Source organism: Gopherus flavomarginatus, chromosome 12, assembly GCF_025201925.1.
Source record: "Gopherus flavomarginatus isolate rGopFla2 chromosome 12, rGopFla2.mat.asm, whole genome shotgun sequence".
Classification (NCBI taxonomy): domain Eukaryota; kingdom Metazoa; phylum Chordata; order Testudines; family Testudinidae; genus Gopherus; species Gopherus flavomarginatus.
In genome coordinates this window covers 13,071,216-13,083,259 of record NC_066628.1, presented here as the reverse complement: position 1 = coordinate 13,083,259, position 12,044 = coordinate 13,071,216, and the positions used below count along the sequence as shown (strand labels likewise).

At 48.3% G+C, this 12,044-nt stretch overlaps 1 protein-coding gene across 1 annotated transcript; it reads left to right on the top strand.

Moving 5' to 3' along the window:
• The first annotated feature begins 999 nt into the window (after window positions 1–999).
• Window positions 1,000–10,151, top strand: LOC127033155 (zinc finger protein 34). Its single transcript, XM_050920959.1, has 6 exons — window positions 1,000–1,048; window positions 1,374–1,460; window positions 3,839–3,921; window positions 5,011–5,137; window positions 7,607–7,720; window positions 8,041–10,151. The coding sequence occupies exons 1-6, from the start codon at window positions 1,000–1,002 to the stop codon at window positions 8,943–8,945; spliced, it is 1,365 nt and encodes a 454-aa protein (XP_050776916.1). The 3' UTR covers window positions 8,946–10,151.
• Window positions 10,152–12,044: the final 1,893 nt, after the last annotated feature.

The window sequence follows — 12,044 nt, the reverse complement described above, 5'->3', positions numbered from 1 at the left end:
ATGTCCTCATTGCAATCTTTAGGAAGCTAACTTGATTAAAACTAGAGCATGTCTGCACAAGCTTCAAATCTGCTGCAGCGTAGACAGACCTGAAGATTTGGAAGGTGCTAGTGTAGACAAGGTAGTGTGCTTTTAAGGCACGAAATGTAACCCTGCTGCCTGGTGATGTAAGCCAGATTCAAATATATAGTGTTTCCTCTTAAAAATAACCAACACGATGACTCAAGCCCTCACTCAGAAACTTGGGAAAACAAAATATCTCCCTGGGCACCCTTAGCAGGCAACACTTTGCTTCTGGCAAGCACCAGGTCTATGTATAAAACAAAGAAAATGATATTAAGGGGAAACAGAACACAGTGTTAATTTGGGAATACACAACAATAAATCAACCATATATTTATATGAATTAATAAGTACAATAGCCACTCCTGAAGTGCCTTGGGCAGTAGTCCTTTGCCTCAGTTTCCCTACCTGCTGGGATGAATATCTAGGGGACAAATGTCCTTTTGGCACCTTGCTTTAACTTGCTCCCCCTTCTCTTATGGACCAACCCACACAAGGCTGGTTGTCAGCGATTAGTGAAGCACACTGCCTTGTCTGCATTACTCTGTTAACACGTGTTAGCTAACCTTCCAAACCCTCATCTAGTGTCGGAGCAGATTGTGGACCACCGGAAGCAACTCCAGCTAGGCTAAGGACTGGAATCCATCTGCCTTACGGGTGGATGGATGTTTTGTTGGCTTCCAAATTAGCTAATTAAATATAAATGAGTTTGTAAAGTGGGAAAGTATCAGAGGGGTAGCCGTGTTAGTTTGGATCTGTAAAAGCAGCAAAGAGTCCTGTGGCACCTTATAGACTAACAGACATATTGGAGCATGAGCTTTCGTGGGTGAATATCCACTTCGTCAGACTTTGTCACCCACGAAAGCTCATGCTCCAATACGTTTGTTAGTCTATAAGGTGCCACAGGACCCTTTGTCACTTTTTAAAATGGGAAAGATGTTGTATGACGAGTGGGAGCAGAGAAGGAGGAGCAGGTTCCAGCAAGGTATGTACTGATGATGGTCCCCAGACTCGGGGATGGGAGGATGTTAGCTTAGGAGGGGGCTACCCTATATTGCTGCAGAGGAACAGACAAGGATGAGCTTGGCACACGGTCTCTCACCATAGGCTTAATAAATCCTTGTTCCGTGCAGCGCTGCCTGCTTAGTTACATTGTTGCTAATGCAAGGGGATGTGGCTCGCTCTGTCTACTCAGCGTACCGGAGTTGAGCTTCCTGAGTCAGACGCTGCTGCCGAGTGCCACCATTGCGACCCGGAAGGAAGCCTGGACTGATCAGCTCAGCTGCTGCCTAGCGCCCCTCTGTGCCCAGCCGGGGGGACTCTCTCCGGGGGCTGGACCCAGCCGCTGGGGCAGCCCGGGGCTCTGCCGACACCAGCCCCTGAGCCGGAGCCTGCAGGTGAGGGGCGAGACCTGGGGGAAGGGCTGGGGCCGGGCAGGAAAGTGACTCTGCAGCAACTGCCCCTGCTCGGCAGGGGGGCTGCGAGTCCCGGAGCTGCTGCCCTCCCCAGGCTCTGCCCCCTGATCGCCCGCACGAGCCGAGCCAGCTCCGGGGCAGCGAACACTCCGGGCCAGGGACCCAGTCTCCCAGCCCGAGGGGAGGGGGCGGGAGGGAGACGGGCAGAGACTGGAAGGGGCAGCAGGAGCGATCAGTGGGGAGCGAGATTCCCGGCTCTCAGGGCGGATTAGCTTTTTGTGGACTCAGCACCAAACATATTTGTGGGACCCACTGGGGAAACAGGGCATGTGATGGGGGCGATCCGCAGAGTGAGGGGCCGGTTGGAGCGGTGAGGTGCAGCACAGTGGGAGTAGCCCCACTCAGCCCAGCACAAGGGCACTGTTTACAAACCCACAATTGCTAGGGCTGCCCAACCCTGCCCTGCAGCGTGCCCCTTCCACAATGCCCCCCTGACCCTATGCCCAGCGCCCCTTCACCCAGAGACCTCCCCTACAGAGCCCTATGTCTGGTGCCACCTCTCCCAGAGACCTCCCCCACAGGTCTCTATGCCCAGCACCCCCTGCCTAGAGACCTCTCGCACCTACCTCCCACCACAACTGCACAGCACCCTGCCCAGCTCTCCCACCCACAGATCCCCTACTGTCCAGCGCCCCCTTCACAGTCCCACCATCACAGCTCTACAGCGCCCCATATTCCTGAGGGAATTCTGCATCAAATTCTGTGCATAATATTTTAAAATTCTGCAATTTTTTTTTACAATAAATAAATGTGGAAGCTCCACCATGGCAGTGGGGAGCACAGGCCACTGGCTGCATGGAGGTGGGAGAATACCCTGCTGACTCCCCTGCCCCGCAGGACAGGACTTGGCAGTGAGGCTGAACCTTACTCTGAGGGTACGTCTTCACTACCTGCCGTATCGGCGGGTACCAATTGATTGCCTGGGTATCGATATATCGTGTCTCATCTAGACGCGATATATCGATCCCCGAACGCGCTTATATCGATTCCATAACTCTACGAACCCGAACGGAGTTACGGAATCGACAGGGGGAGCCGCAGACATCGATCCCGCGCCGTGAGGACGGTGAGTAATTCAATCTTAGATACTTCGACTTCAGCTACGTTATTCACGTAGCTGAAGTTGCGTATCTAAGATCGATTTTCCCCCTTAGTGTAGACCAGCCCTGACACAGCACAAGGGCCAAGCCTGCCACAGAAACACCCTGGGGCCTGCCCCTTTTGCCACAGGCACACCAGATGTGGGCAGGGAGGCTCAGCCTGGAGGCAGGATCCAAGTGCAGAGGGACTTAGTGTGAGGGGATCCAGATGGGGGTAAGAGGGTTCTGTGTGGGGCAGTCTGGGTGCAGCCAGCTCAGTGGGGGATCTGGATGCACGAGGAGGTTCCAGGTGCAGGGGCAATGGGAGTCTGCAGGGGGGACCAAGTGAAAGTGGTTGGAGCTCAGCAGAGGGGTGTCTGGGTGCAGGGGAGGTGGGGTTCATTTGTGTGGGGGTCCAGGTGTAGGTAGTTGGGGTTCAGTGGGGAGGGTGTCTGTGCGGGCTCGTCGGGGTGGTACAGATGCAGGGGAGGTGGGGCTTGTCAGGGTGAGGGTTTGATGGGCCTGCTTAACAGGGCAGCCCCAGTTGCTGCCAATGGGATCCGCATGCTGGGCCCCCACTTCCCCTATCTCCTTCTCTTCCCAATCCCATGCCCCTTCCCTACCACTCCATCTCCTTCCCATCCCACCCGTTCCTTCCCCACTGCGTCTTTCCCCCTGCCCCCTTCTCTTCCCCATCCCATGCCCCTTCCCAACTGCTCCATCTTCTCCCCAGTCTTGGGGGGCAGAGGGGAAACCGCCCCCCAGCACAAGCCGGCAGAGCGGATTGGGGCCGGGTCACTCCACTTCCTGCCACCCGACCCCACACTCATGGGGAGGTGGGAAATGGAGTGACCCATCCCCAGCCTGCTCCGTTCTGCTCCACTGGCTTCGAACAGGCAATCTTCAAGTGATCTATTCCCTGTCACCCATTCCCAGCTTCTGGCAAATAGAGGCTAGGGAGGGACACCATCCCTGCCCATCCTGGGTAATAGCCATTGATGGACCTAGCCTCCATGAATTTATCTAGTTCCTTTCTGAACTCCTTCAATAACCTCTGAGGTGGATGGTTTAGAGCTTGTCTGCTGAAATAAAGTGACCAACTGTTTTCTCAACCAGGCAGAACTTAAAGCATACGCAGGGAGAGAATCTGGGGGAAGCGGAGTGTGAAAAGGACCAAAGACCTTTCTGAAACCTCCCCAATCACCCTTCTTACCCTGACAGGCTGCAGAATAACATCCATGTTTTGCTCCACATCACTTCATTCTGCCAGGGGAAGGGAAATGGCTGTAGTGGAGCTGAAACAGGTAGGAGATTTTCAGGAGTTCCTCTGATAGATGGAGGGGACACAAAATACACAGATATGATTGGGTCAAAAGCTGCTAGGCCCATTTAATAGGGGCTTGGTTTTACAAATAGGTGCATTGGGCTGGGATGGAAATTTCCCCATCTGTGGGACAGGAGTTAACCCTTTAAAGTGCCCTGGAGCTACTGCCCAAGAAGCAGCATCTTTCCTCTCTGCAGGACAGGGGCCACTGTGATAGTTTCCAGCCATGGGTGAATTTCTGGCTGAACCTCTCAGCTGTGTGGAGATCTAAATGTGGGCACTGTAGCTCACAAGGGGAAGGAGAAGAGCTGGTTGGATTTTCCCATCAAACTTGTACAGGTCTGTCGCATCTTACGCGCATTTAACATGCGCGATTTCAGCTTTACGCGGTCGGCAGAAACAAAAAGAGAAAAATAACAATTGAAATACTGTTTCTGTACTGCGGGCGATTCCGCCCGCCATTCAACTCAATGTAATTTTAAGTATACGCGGCTTTCGCTTTACGTGCTAACCGCGGAACGGAACCCCCGTGTAAGATGAGACTCACCTGCACTTCAGTTAAAAATGAAGTTCTCTGTGAGGAAATGCTGAATTCAACATTTTTACATTTTATGTCGGGATAATCAACAGGAAGACATTTCATTTCCACATTTGCAAATAGATTTTTTTTTCTAAACTTTTCTTTGTTCCCAACCTTTGACTATTTCAAAGTTCACCCCAGTGGAAAAAAGTTTTAATTATCAGGACCTCACACAGAATTAAAGTTCCATTTTCTGAGCAGCTCTAGCAGGGAGGTGAGAGGATGGGAAGCAAGAAGCAATATTCCTATGGTGACAGTTTCATGGCCTGATTCATGTAAAGTAGGGGAGAGCAGCAGGTCTTTGAAGGGCATAATGTTATCTGTGATAAGTGGCACCCCTAGGAATAAGAAACCAGTTTGGAAGTACAATTGCAAATGTTGTTTAAGGACACAACATGTTAGAGACTGGAGCAAAGGGGACAGTCTGGAGCCTGTGACTGACTTGGTGGGGTTTGCATTGGAGCAGAGTACTAGTAGTTGTTGTTTCAGGCACTTGTGACCTTCAGAGAGGTGGCTGTGTATTTCTCCAAGGAGGAATGGGCTCTGATGGACCCTGGTCAGAAAGCCCTCTACAGGGACGTCATGCAGGACAATTATGAGACGCTGATCTCACTGGGTAAGGAGCCATTTCCTCAGATCATGACTTGTCAGATTAAACAAGTGTTGCCAAGGAGTAAGAAAGATTCAGACTTGCTGGGGATCTGCCTATAGTGGGTGCTGTTAGGATACTTTACGGCCTACTCATTGGTGTATTAGTGTAACCCACTGGTAAAGGTGTGCTACAGCTCCTCTTCAATACCCATCCCATAGAGGATATCAATATGCCATAGCCCCAGATAAAGAGGCTTAATTCAAACTGAAACAGCTCCTGATTTTAGCTCTGGAGATCATCATTTCAGTCCCTGGTGTTCAAGATAGTGACTGTCAAACTAGCACTATCAGGCAAGTTCCCTGGAATAAGTCACAGGCACAACCATGTCTATACATTTGTGGGAGCAGGATCTGGGCAGCTTCCTCCCTGCTGCTGGGCAGAAACAGTAAAATCAGGCACATCCCTGAACCACCACCTGAGTAGGAGTGAGAGAAGCCACACCCTAGAGTGGCTGACTGCGTGAGCATCAAAAACCACCTCTTCACTCAGCCTGCACAATAACACTGTTCCACTATCATCCACCCAGAATAAGACCGCATGCTATGTCTGGGGTTTGATACCCAGTCTCTGCTGGTCATCTCACACATACACACACACCCCTCCATCTCCATCCTCAGAGATGTAGCTGTGTATGCTTAGCAATGGGATAGTGGTCTAACATTGCTGCTGTCACAGTGTCATTAAATCCAGTGATGCATGGAGATCCCTGAAATCTTACAAGGGGCCCACCACAATTCCCAAGAGACATCTCATTGTCCCCAAAGGCCTCTGCTTACATTTTCCATCTGTTCCCATGAAAGGTCACTTCTTCCCCAGGAACATTGCATAGCAGCCATGCCTTCACTTTGTTTCTTCTCAGGACACCCAGGGCTGTGAGTTACCCTGTCACTATCTGCCACCAGCGCAAAGGAAACTTGCCTGTACTAGCTGGATGTTAGCTCCCTAATACAACCAGCTTCTCTGTCATGCAAGCACAATGCTCTTTGCACTGCAGGTTGACAACAGATGCACTCAAGCCCCTAAGTCAGCTCAAAGTGTCCCCCTGAGGTGTCCTGTCCCTGATTACCGGATACCCATAGAAATCCCAGAGGAACGCTGCCCCTGTTCACCAGTTAAACCTTAGCTTACGGCTCCTTTATCGCACACAGACCTTGAGTTCAGTTATTGTAAAATAAAAGGAAATTTATTCAAGGAAGAACAGAGATTCAACTAGAAACAAGGGTGAGTGATGTACACAAAGGATTACATATAATACAGAATCTTGAAACATGAACTAGGGCCTATCCTTATCAATAGTTACCTTTCCTATCTAATTAAGTAGGTTCTGTCCCAAAAGTTCAGTCCTTTGCAGTGGTGGCTAGCCCCAAGGAACTCTGATCTAGTCTTTCATGAAGCAGCCCTGCCCAGCCAGGTACCTCCTCAGTGAATGGATGCAGACTGTCTCCACTCTGAGATACACTGAACTAGTTTATGTCTTTATTCCCAGACAGGGCGATCCCCTCTCTGTCATATCATTCCTTTTCACTTCCAAATTACTTCGATGTTTATAGTTTTTTCCATTGACTTTTCTGGGTTGGTGCAAAGCTAGACAAATGAGTCTTGCATTATATCACCAGCTGACCCAGGATGGGCCCAACTCCCTCCTGCTTGAATGGGCTAACACAGAGGTATATTATTGCCTTTTAATTCACTCTCACTTCATAACCCTGAGACCATATTTTCAATATACCGTATATACTCATTCATTAGACTGTTCATTTATAAGCCAACTCCCCAAAATGGATAGGTAAAAGTAGCAAAAATGGTATGACCCTTTCATAAGCTAACCCTATATTTCAGGGGTTGGAAAACTTTGGCTCCTGGCCCATCAAGGTAAGCCACTGGCGGGTTGGGACATTTTGTTTACTTAGAGCATCTGCAGGCATGGAGCCCCTCAGCTCCCTGTGGCCGCAGTTCGCCATTCCCAGCCAATGGGAGCTGCAGGAAGTGGTGTGAACCACGGCCACAGGTAACTGAGGGGCTCCATACCTGCAGACGCTCCAGGTAAACAAAACAAAAATGTATTAGATATTCAATTCAATGATTCCATAGAGTTTAAAAAATCAAATTTTGGTGTAGACCTGTTTATAAGCCGACCCCTGCTCTTTGATGCATCACCTTTTTACCAAAAATATTTGGCTTATGAACGAGTATATACAGTAGTTACATTCTTCCTGAAATATTACATCATGTGGTGGTTGTATCTATACAAGCTTTCAGTGGAGACTTCACATGCTTCCCTTTATGGATAAATACCATGAAACTGCAGTGTATTAGGTGTAGTGAGTTTGTCTGGTCTGAGGCAGGAGTGCTTGTATAGAACAGTGAACTCTTTGCCAGTTGGAATCAGTGGTCCTTTGTGTCACACTAACCCTATATTTCTTCCGTGGGTAGGATTTGTGACTCCTAAACCTGACTTGATCTCACAGCTAGAACGAGGAGAGGTGTCATGGGTCCTGGATCTCCAGGGCTCTGAGAAAAGTAACATGCTGACAGGAACCTGCATGGGTGAGGAATCAGATAAACTGACTCAGAAACCATTGAGGGGTGAACAAAACAGTTGAGATTCCCACTGAGGCCCTGTGAGCTGTCCCAGTTCTGCCTCATTTCACCCAGGACATGACTGTCCCCAGCCCATCCATATCCTCTTGCCAGATGTCACGCTGGCTTCCCACCCACCCTAACTGATGTCTGGCACTAGCTGTCTCCCTATGAGTGTTTGGATAGAGTGTAAAGGTAGAATTGGTCCCCTCCCCCGCAGTTATTTCAGTTTGTTCTCCACATTCCCCTTTCTGAGGTTCTCTGTCTGGATTTTCTCTCTGTCCCAGCAGATGATGGGACAATGAATGAGAACAAGGAGGAGAATTCTCAGCAGGAAGATCCTGAGCAAGTGGAACCCCAGGGGACGTTATCAGGAAGATCGGAAGGGGATGTTTCCCAGACTTCTGAGCAAGGAGAAGCCTGTCAGACACAGCTCAGGCCTCAGAGAAACCTCTCTGGGGAGACAAGGGGTAAATCCAGTTACCGTGGGAGAAGTCTCAAAGGCATCCCAATCTGTCAGGTGACCCACTTGGGAAAGGGACCAAAGACACTTGGTGACTCAGGGGAAAGATACAATAGCATCTCACACGTTATTAGTCAGCAGAGAATCTGCAGCGCAGGAAAATCCAAGAAATGCACTGACTGTGGAAAAAGTTTTGCTTATAAATCGGAACTTGATAGACACAATAGAATCCACACCGGAGATAAACCCTATAAATGCCTAAACTGTGGGAAAAGCTTCACTTTGAGCTCCACCTTGATAAAACATCAGAAAACTCACACAGGGGAGAGACCCTATAAGTGTCCTAACTGTGGGAAAAGTTTCCGTCAGAGTTCACACCTTGCTAGACATGAGGGAACCCACAGGGAAGAAAAGCCCTTTAAATGCCCTGACTGTGCAAAGCATTTCAGTTGCACCGCAAACCTTCTTACCCATCAGAGAATTCATACAGGAGAGAAGCCCTACAAGTGTCAACACTGCGGGAAAAGCTTCACACACCATTCATACCTTCTGGGCCATCAGAGAATCCACACAGGAGAGAAACCCTATAAGTGTCGACACTGTGGGAAAAGCTTTACACACCGCTCAAACCTTAGTACGCATCAGAGAATCCACACAGGAGAGCGACCTTGCAAACCTAAGGACTGTGGGAAAAGCTTCAGTGTGAGCTCAGATGTGATTGGCCAGTAAAAGCTGGAAGGGAAACTGGTGGGGGACAGAAACCATCTTCAACAAAGACTGTATCTTGCTAGGTTAAGTTATAGTCTTTTAGATGACTTTTCATTTTATTTGCTTGTAACTGTTTCCGACTTTATCCCTTTTACTTGGTATCACTTAATCTATGTCCTTTTGTTAAGAAGTTTGTTTTGCTTTCATTCTAAATCATCACTGTTGTGTACGTTTTGTAAAGTGTGCGCTTCTAGAAAGCAGACAGGATGGAGTGTTTTACTAGGCCTCTGTAGGGGCAGAGAACCTAACTCTTTCTGAGAGTTCAGTGGGAGGGACTGGTCCCTGCTGTAGGATGGTTTTGGGGTGAACTCAGGTCTGGGAGGGTACTGAGGTCAGTCTGCAAGGAGTAACTGGATTGGGCAAAGCCAGGGTGAAGATTATGGGCTGCTGGCAGGCTGTTGAGAGGGGAACAGCTCTGAACCAAAGCTACAGAGCCACAAATCATCCATGGGTATAAGGGAAACACTGACTGAATCCCTCACTGGCCTGGGTGAACTCCAAATCATCACACTTGGCAACCCACTATCCTCAAAAACATCTCCATTCCCCATCAATAAGATCATTTCTCTGCTTATGCACCTAAACACCCACTCTGGCACCACACCTATGAATACCAGCTGAGTCACAAATCCTGGGGCATCTCCAAGTGCGTCTTCATTGACTTCAGTACAGTGGACATCTTTCTCAAAACTGACGCAACTTGGGCACTATAGATTACTTTGTGTCTCAAGCCTGTTCTTGATCTGGCAGAGACAATCATGCAGGTCCTCTTTCTCTGGACCAGTTGCCATGGAAACTGTTCCAAGGGTATAGAGTGACCCATCCATTCCCCACGCTTCAGTGTGGTTCTGGGTATTTCATGGCTGGCTCTCCACAACTCCCTTATCTGCTGGCCTGAACTAACAGTTGAATTTTTCTCAGAATTCTGCCCACAGCACTGCTTGGCCCCAGGAAATGGGCAGTGGGCACTAGTTCCTCAGTGGCTGCATGCCACGGGTAGCTGGCCAGGCAGAGATATCCACTGAGTATGGTCCTTGATTTCTGTCCAAATACAGCAACTACAGTGATGTGTTTTGGAAACAAACACAGACACTGTGCCCAGTCACTCTATGTTTGAGCCGGAACTAGCTGTACTGCGCAGCTATCGTCTGGTGACCTCACATATGCTCCATTTTGTGCCTATGTGCTCACACCAACAAGCCCCACAATAAACCCGTCAGATGCCTGCAGCCCCTCAAGACTTCACCTGGCATAGTCACTGCTTTAGATTTTGTTATAGAACTACTTGAGTCCAATGGGTTCACAATGGGTGGATGTTTTGCTGGCTTCCAAATTAATTAAATATGAATGTATTTGTAAAATGGGGAAAATGTTGTATGATTTTCCTTGAAATCCTGACTGTTTGGCTATATATGGGCTTGAAAGAATTAGATTTTTATTGATAAATGTCAATAACCATCAATTTTGCTGTACAGACAAGCCAACAATAAAACATTTCCATCAATCATCATCTAAATTTATAGATAGGCAAAGTAAGAAAAATGCTGCTTGAGAACTTGTTAGAGTTTGGCAATTAAGGCAATTTACTTTGTATATTTTGACATGATGTTGCAAAGTTGTGTTTCAATGCTTATAAAAAAATTAAATTTTTGAATCACCACATCTATTGTCATTAAGAAAAAACTATTCTCTGATTCCCCCCAACTTCCCACAACTCTGAAAAATTAAATAAATATGTTTAAAATCAAATTATAAAAATGAAACTTGAATTATCTCAAGCATAGTTCTATTGACTGTTTACTATTGAAAGGGGAAGTGGCTGTGCTCTCTCTACTGGGGTTGAGCTTCATGGGTCAGATGCTGCAGCTTATGCATCTATTAAGACCAGGAAGGAAGCCTGGAACCTGAATTCAATTGATCAGCTCAGCTGCTTGAAAAGAGATCTGAAATAACCACCCTCTGTGCCCAACCTAGGGGGGATTTTCTGCGGTGGCTGGACCCAGTCCATGGGGCAACCCCAGGCTCTACTGACACCAGCCCCTAAGCCCGAGCCTGAAAGTGAGGAGAGACACCCGGGGGAAAGGGCTGGGGCCGGACAGGAAAGTGACTCTGTCCCTCCTTACCCCAGTTCTGCTCCTGGGGGGGGGGTCTGTGAGTCCCAGAGCTGCTGCCCTCCCTGATCCCCCCAGGCCCTGCTCCCCAAGTGCCTGCAGGAGCCGAGCCAGCTCCAGGAGAGCGAACGCCCCGGGCCGGGCCAGGGACTGAGTCTCCCAGCCCGAGGGGAGGTGGCAGGAGGGACACAGGGATAGAGACTGGAAGGAGCAGCAGGAACAATCAGTGGGGAGGGAGGTCCCAGCTCCCAGCCCCATTCCCTGCAGCACCCCGGTGCAGATTGACTTTCCTAGGGAGCTGAGGAGCAGGAAGAGAAAAAGCCAGTTCCTGCCTTGTGCTGTTGGCGGAAGGTGCTGCCCTCAGGACTGTGTCAGGAGGCATCTCCTTATATTAATTGGTAGATACCGTGGAAAAGGACACTACAAGCATTTCATTAAATACCTGTTATGGTGATGTAGTAGCACCTGGAGATACTGAGAGCACAGCCTCATTTGGCTTTCTGCTGCACACATGGTTAGAGAAAGTCACTGAAGTGTTTATAATCTAAGCACAAGACAGACAAAGAGTGGGAGGGGAAACAGAAGGAAAGGATTTTGTGCAAACTTACAGTTGTGGTTAGTAGCAAAGCAGAGAAAAGACCGCAGTGATTCCTAGCCATTACACCACACAAAGGATTTGTCTACATGGGAACACTCAGGAAATTTAATCCAAATTAACTAAATGTTATTAATTTAAAACAGAATAATTAAATAGCACTAAACCGCTGTATGGACATTTGCATTCAGATTAAAGTGATTAAAGTGACCTTAATTCAGTTTAGTTTAATTCACATTGGGTGACTTAAATTCTAAATAAAGATGTCAACATGGAGTTTAATGCATTTTAATTAATCTGTTTTAAATTCACACCCTTAGTTAATTCAGATTATTTTTCCTGAATTATTCTGTG

What these genes read in the sequence shown, in the direction of transcription:
- LOC127033155 (XM_050920959.1), top strand. Translation starts at nt 1,000, where the DNA reads ATGTTGTATGACGAGTGGGAGCAGAGAAGGAGGAGCAGGTTCCAGCAA. An exon ending in CCCTGAGCCGGAGCCTGCAG is followed by an intron (nt 1,461 to 3,838) that starts GTGAGGGGCGAG and finishes TTACCCTGACAG; the next exon opens with GCTGCAGAATAACATCCATG. An exon ending in CTGTAGTGGAGCTGAAACAG is followed by an intron (nt 3,922 to 5,010) that starts GTAGGAGATTTT and finishes TTGTTGTTTCAG; the next exon opens with GCACTTGTGACCTTCAGAGA.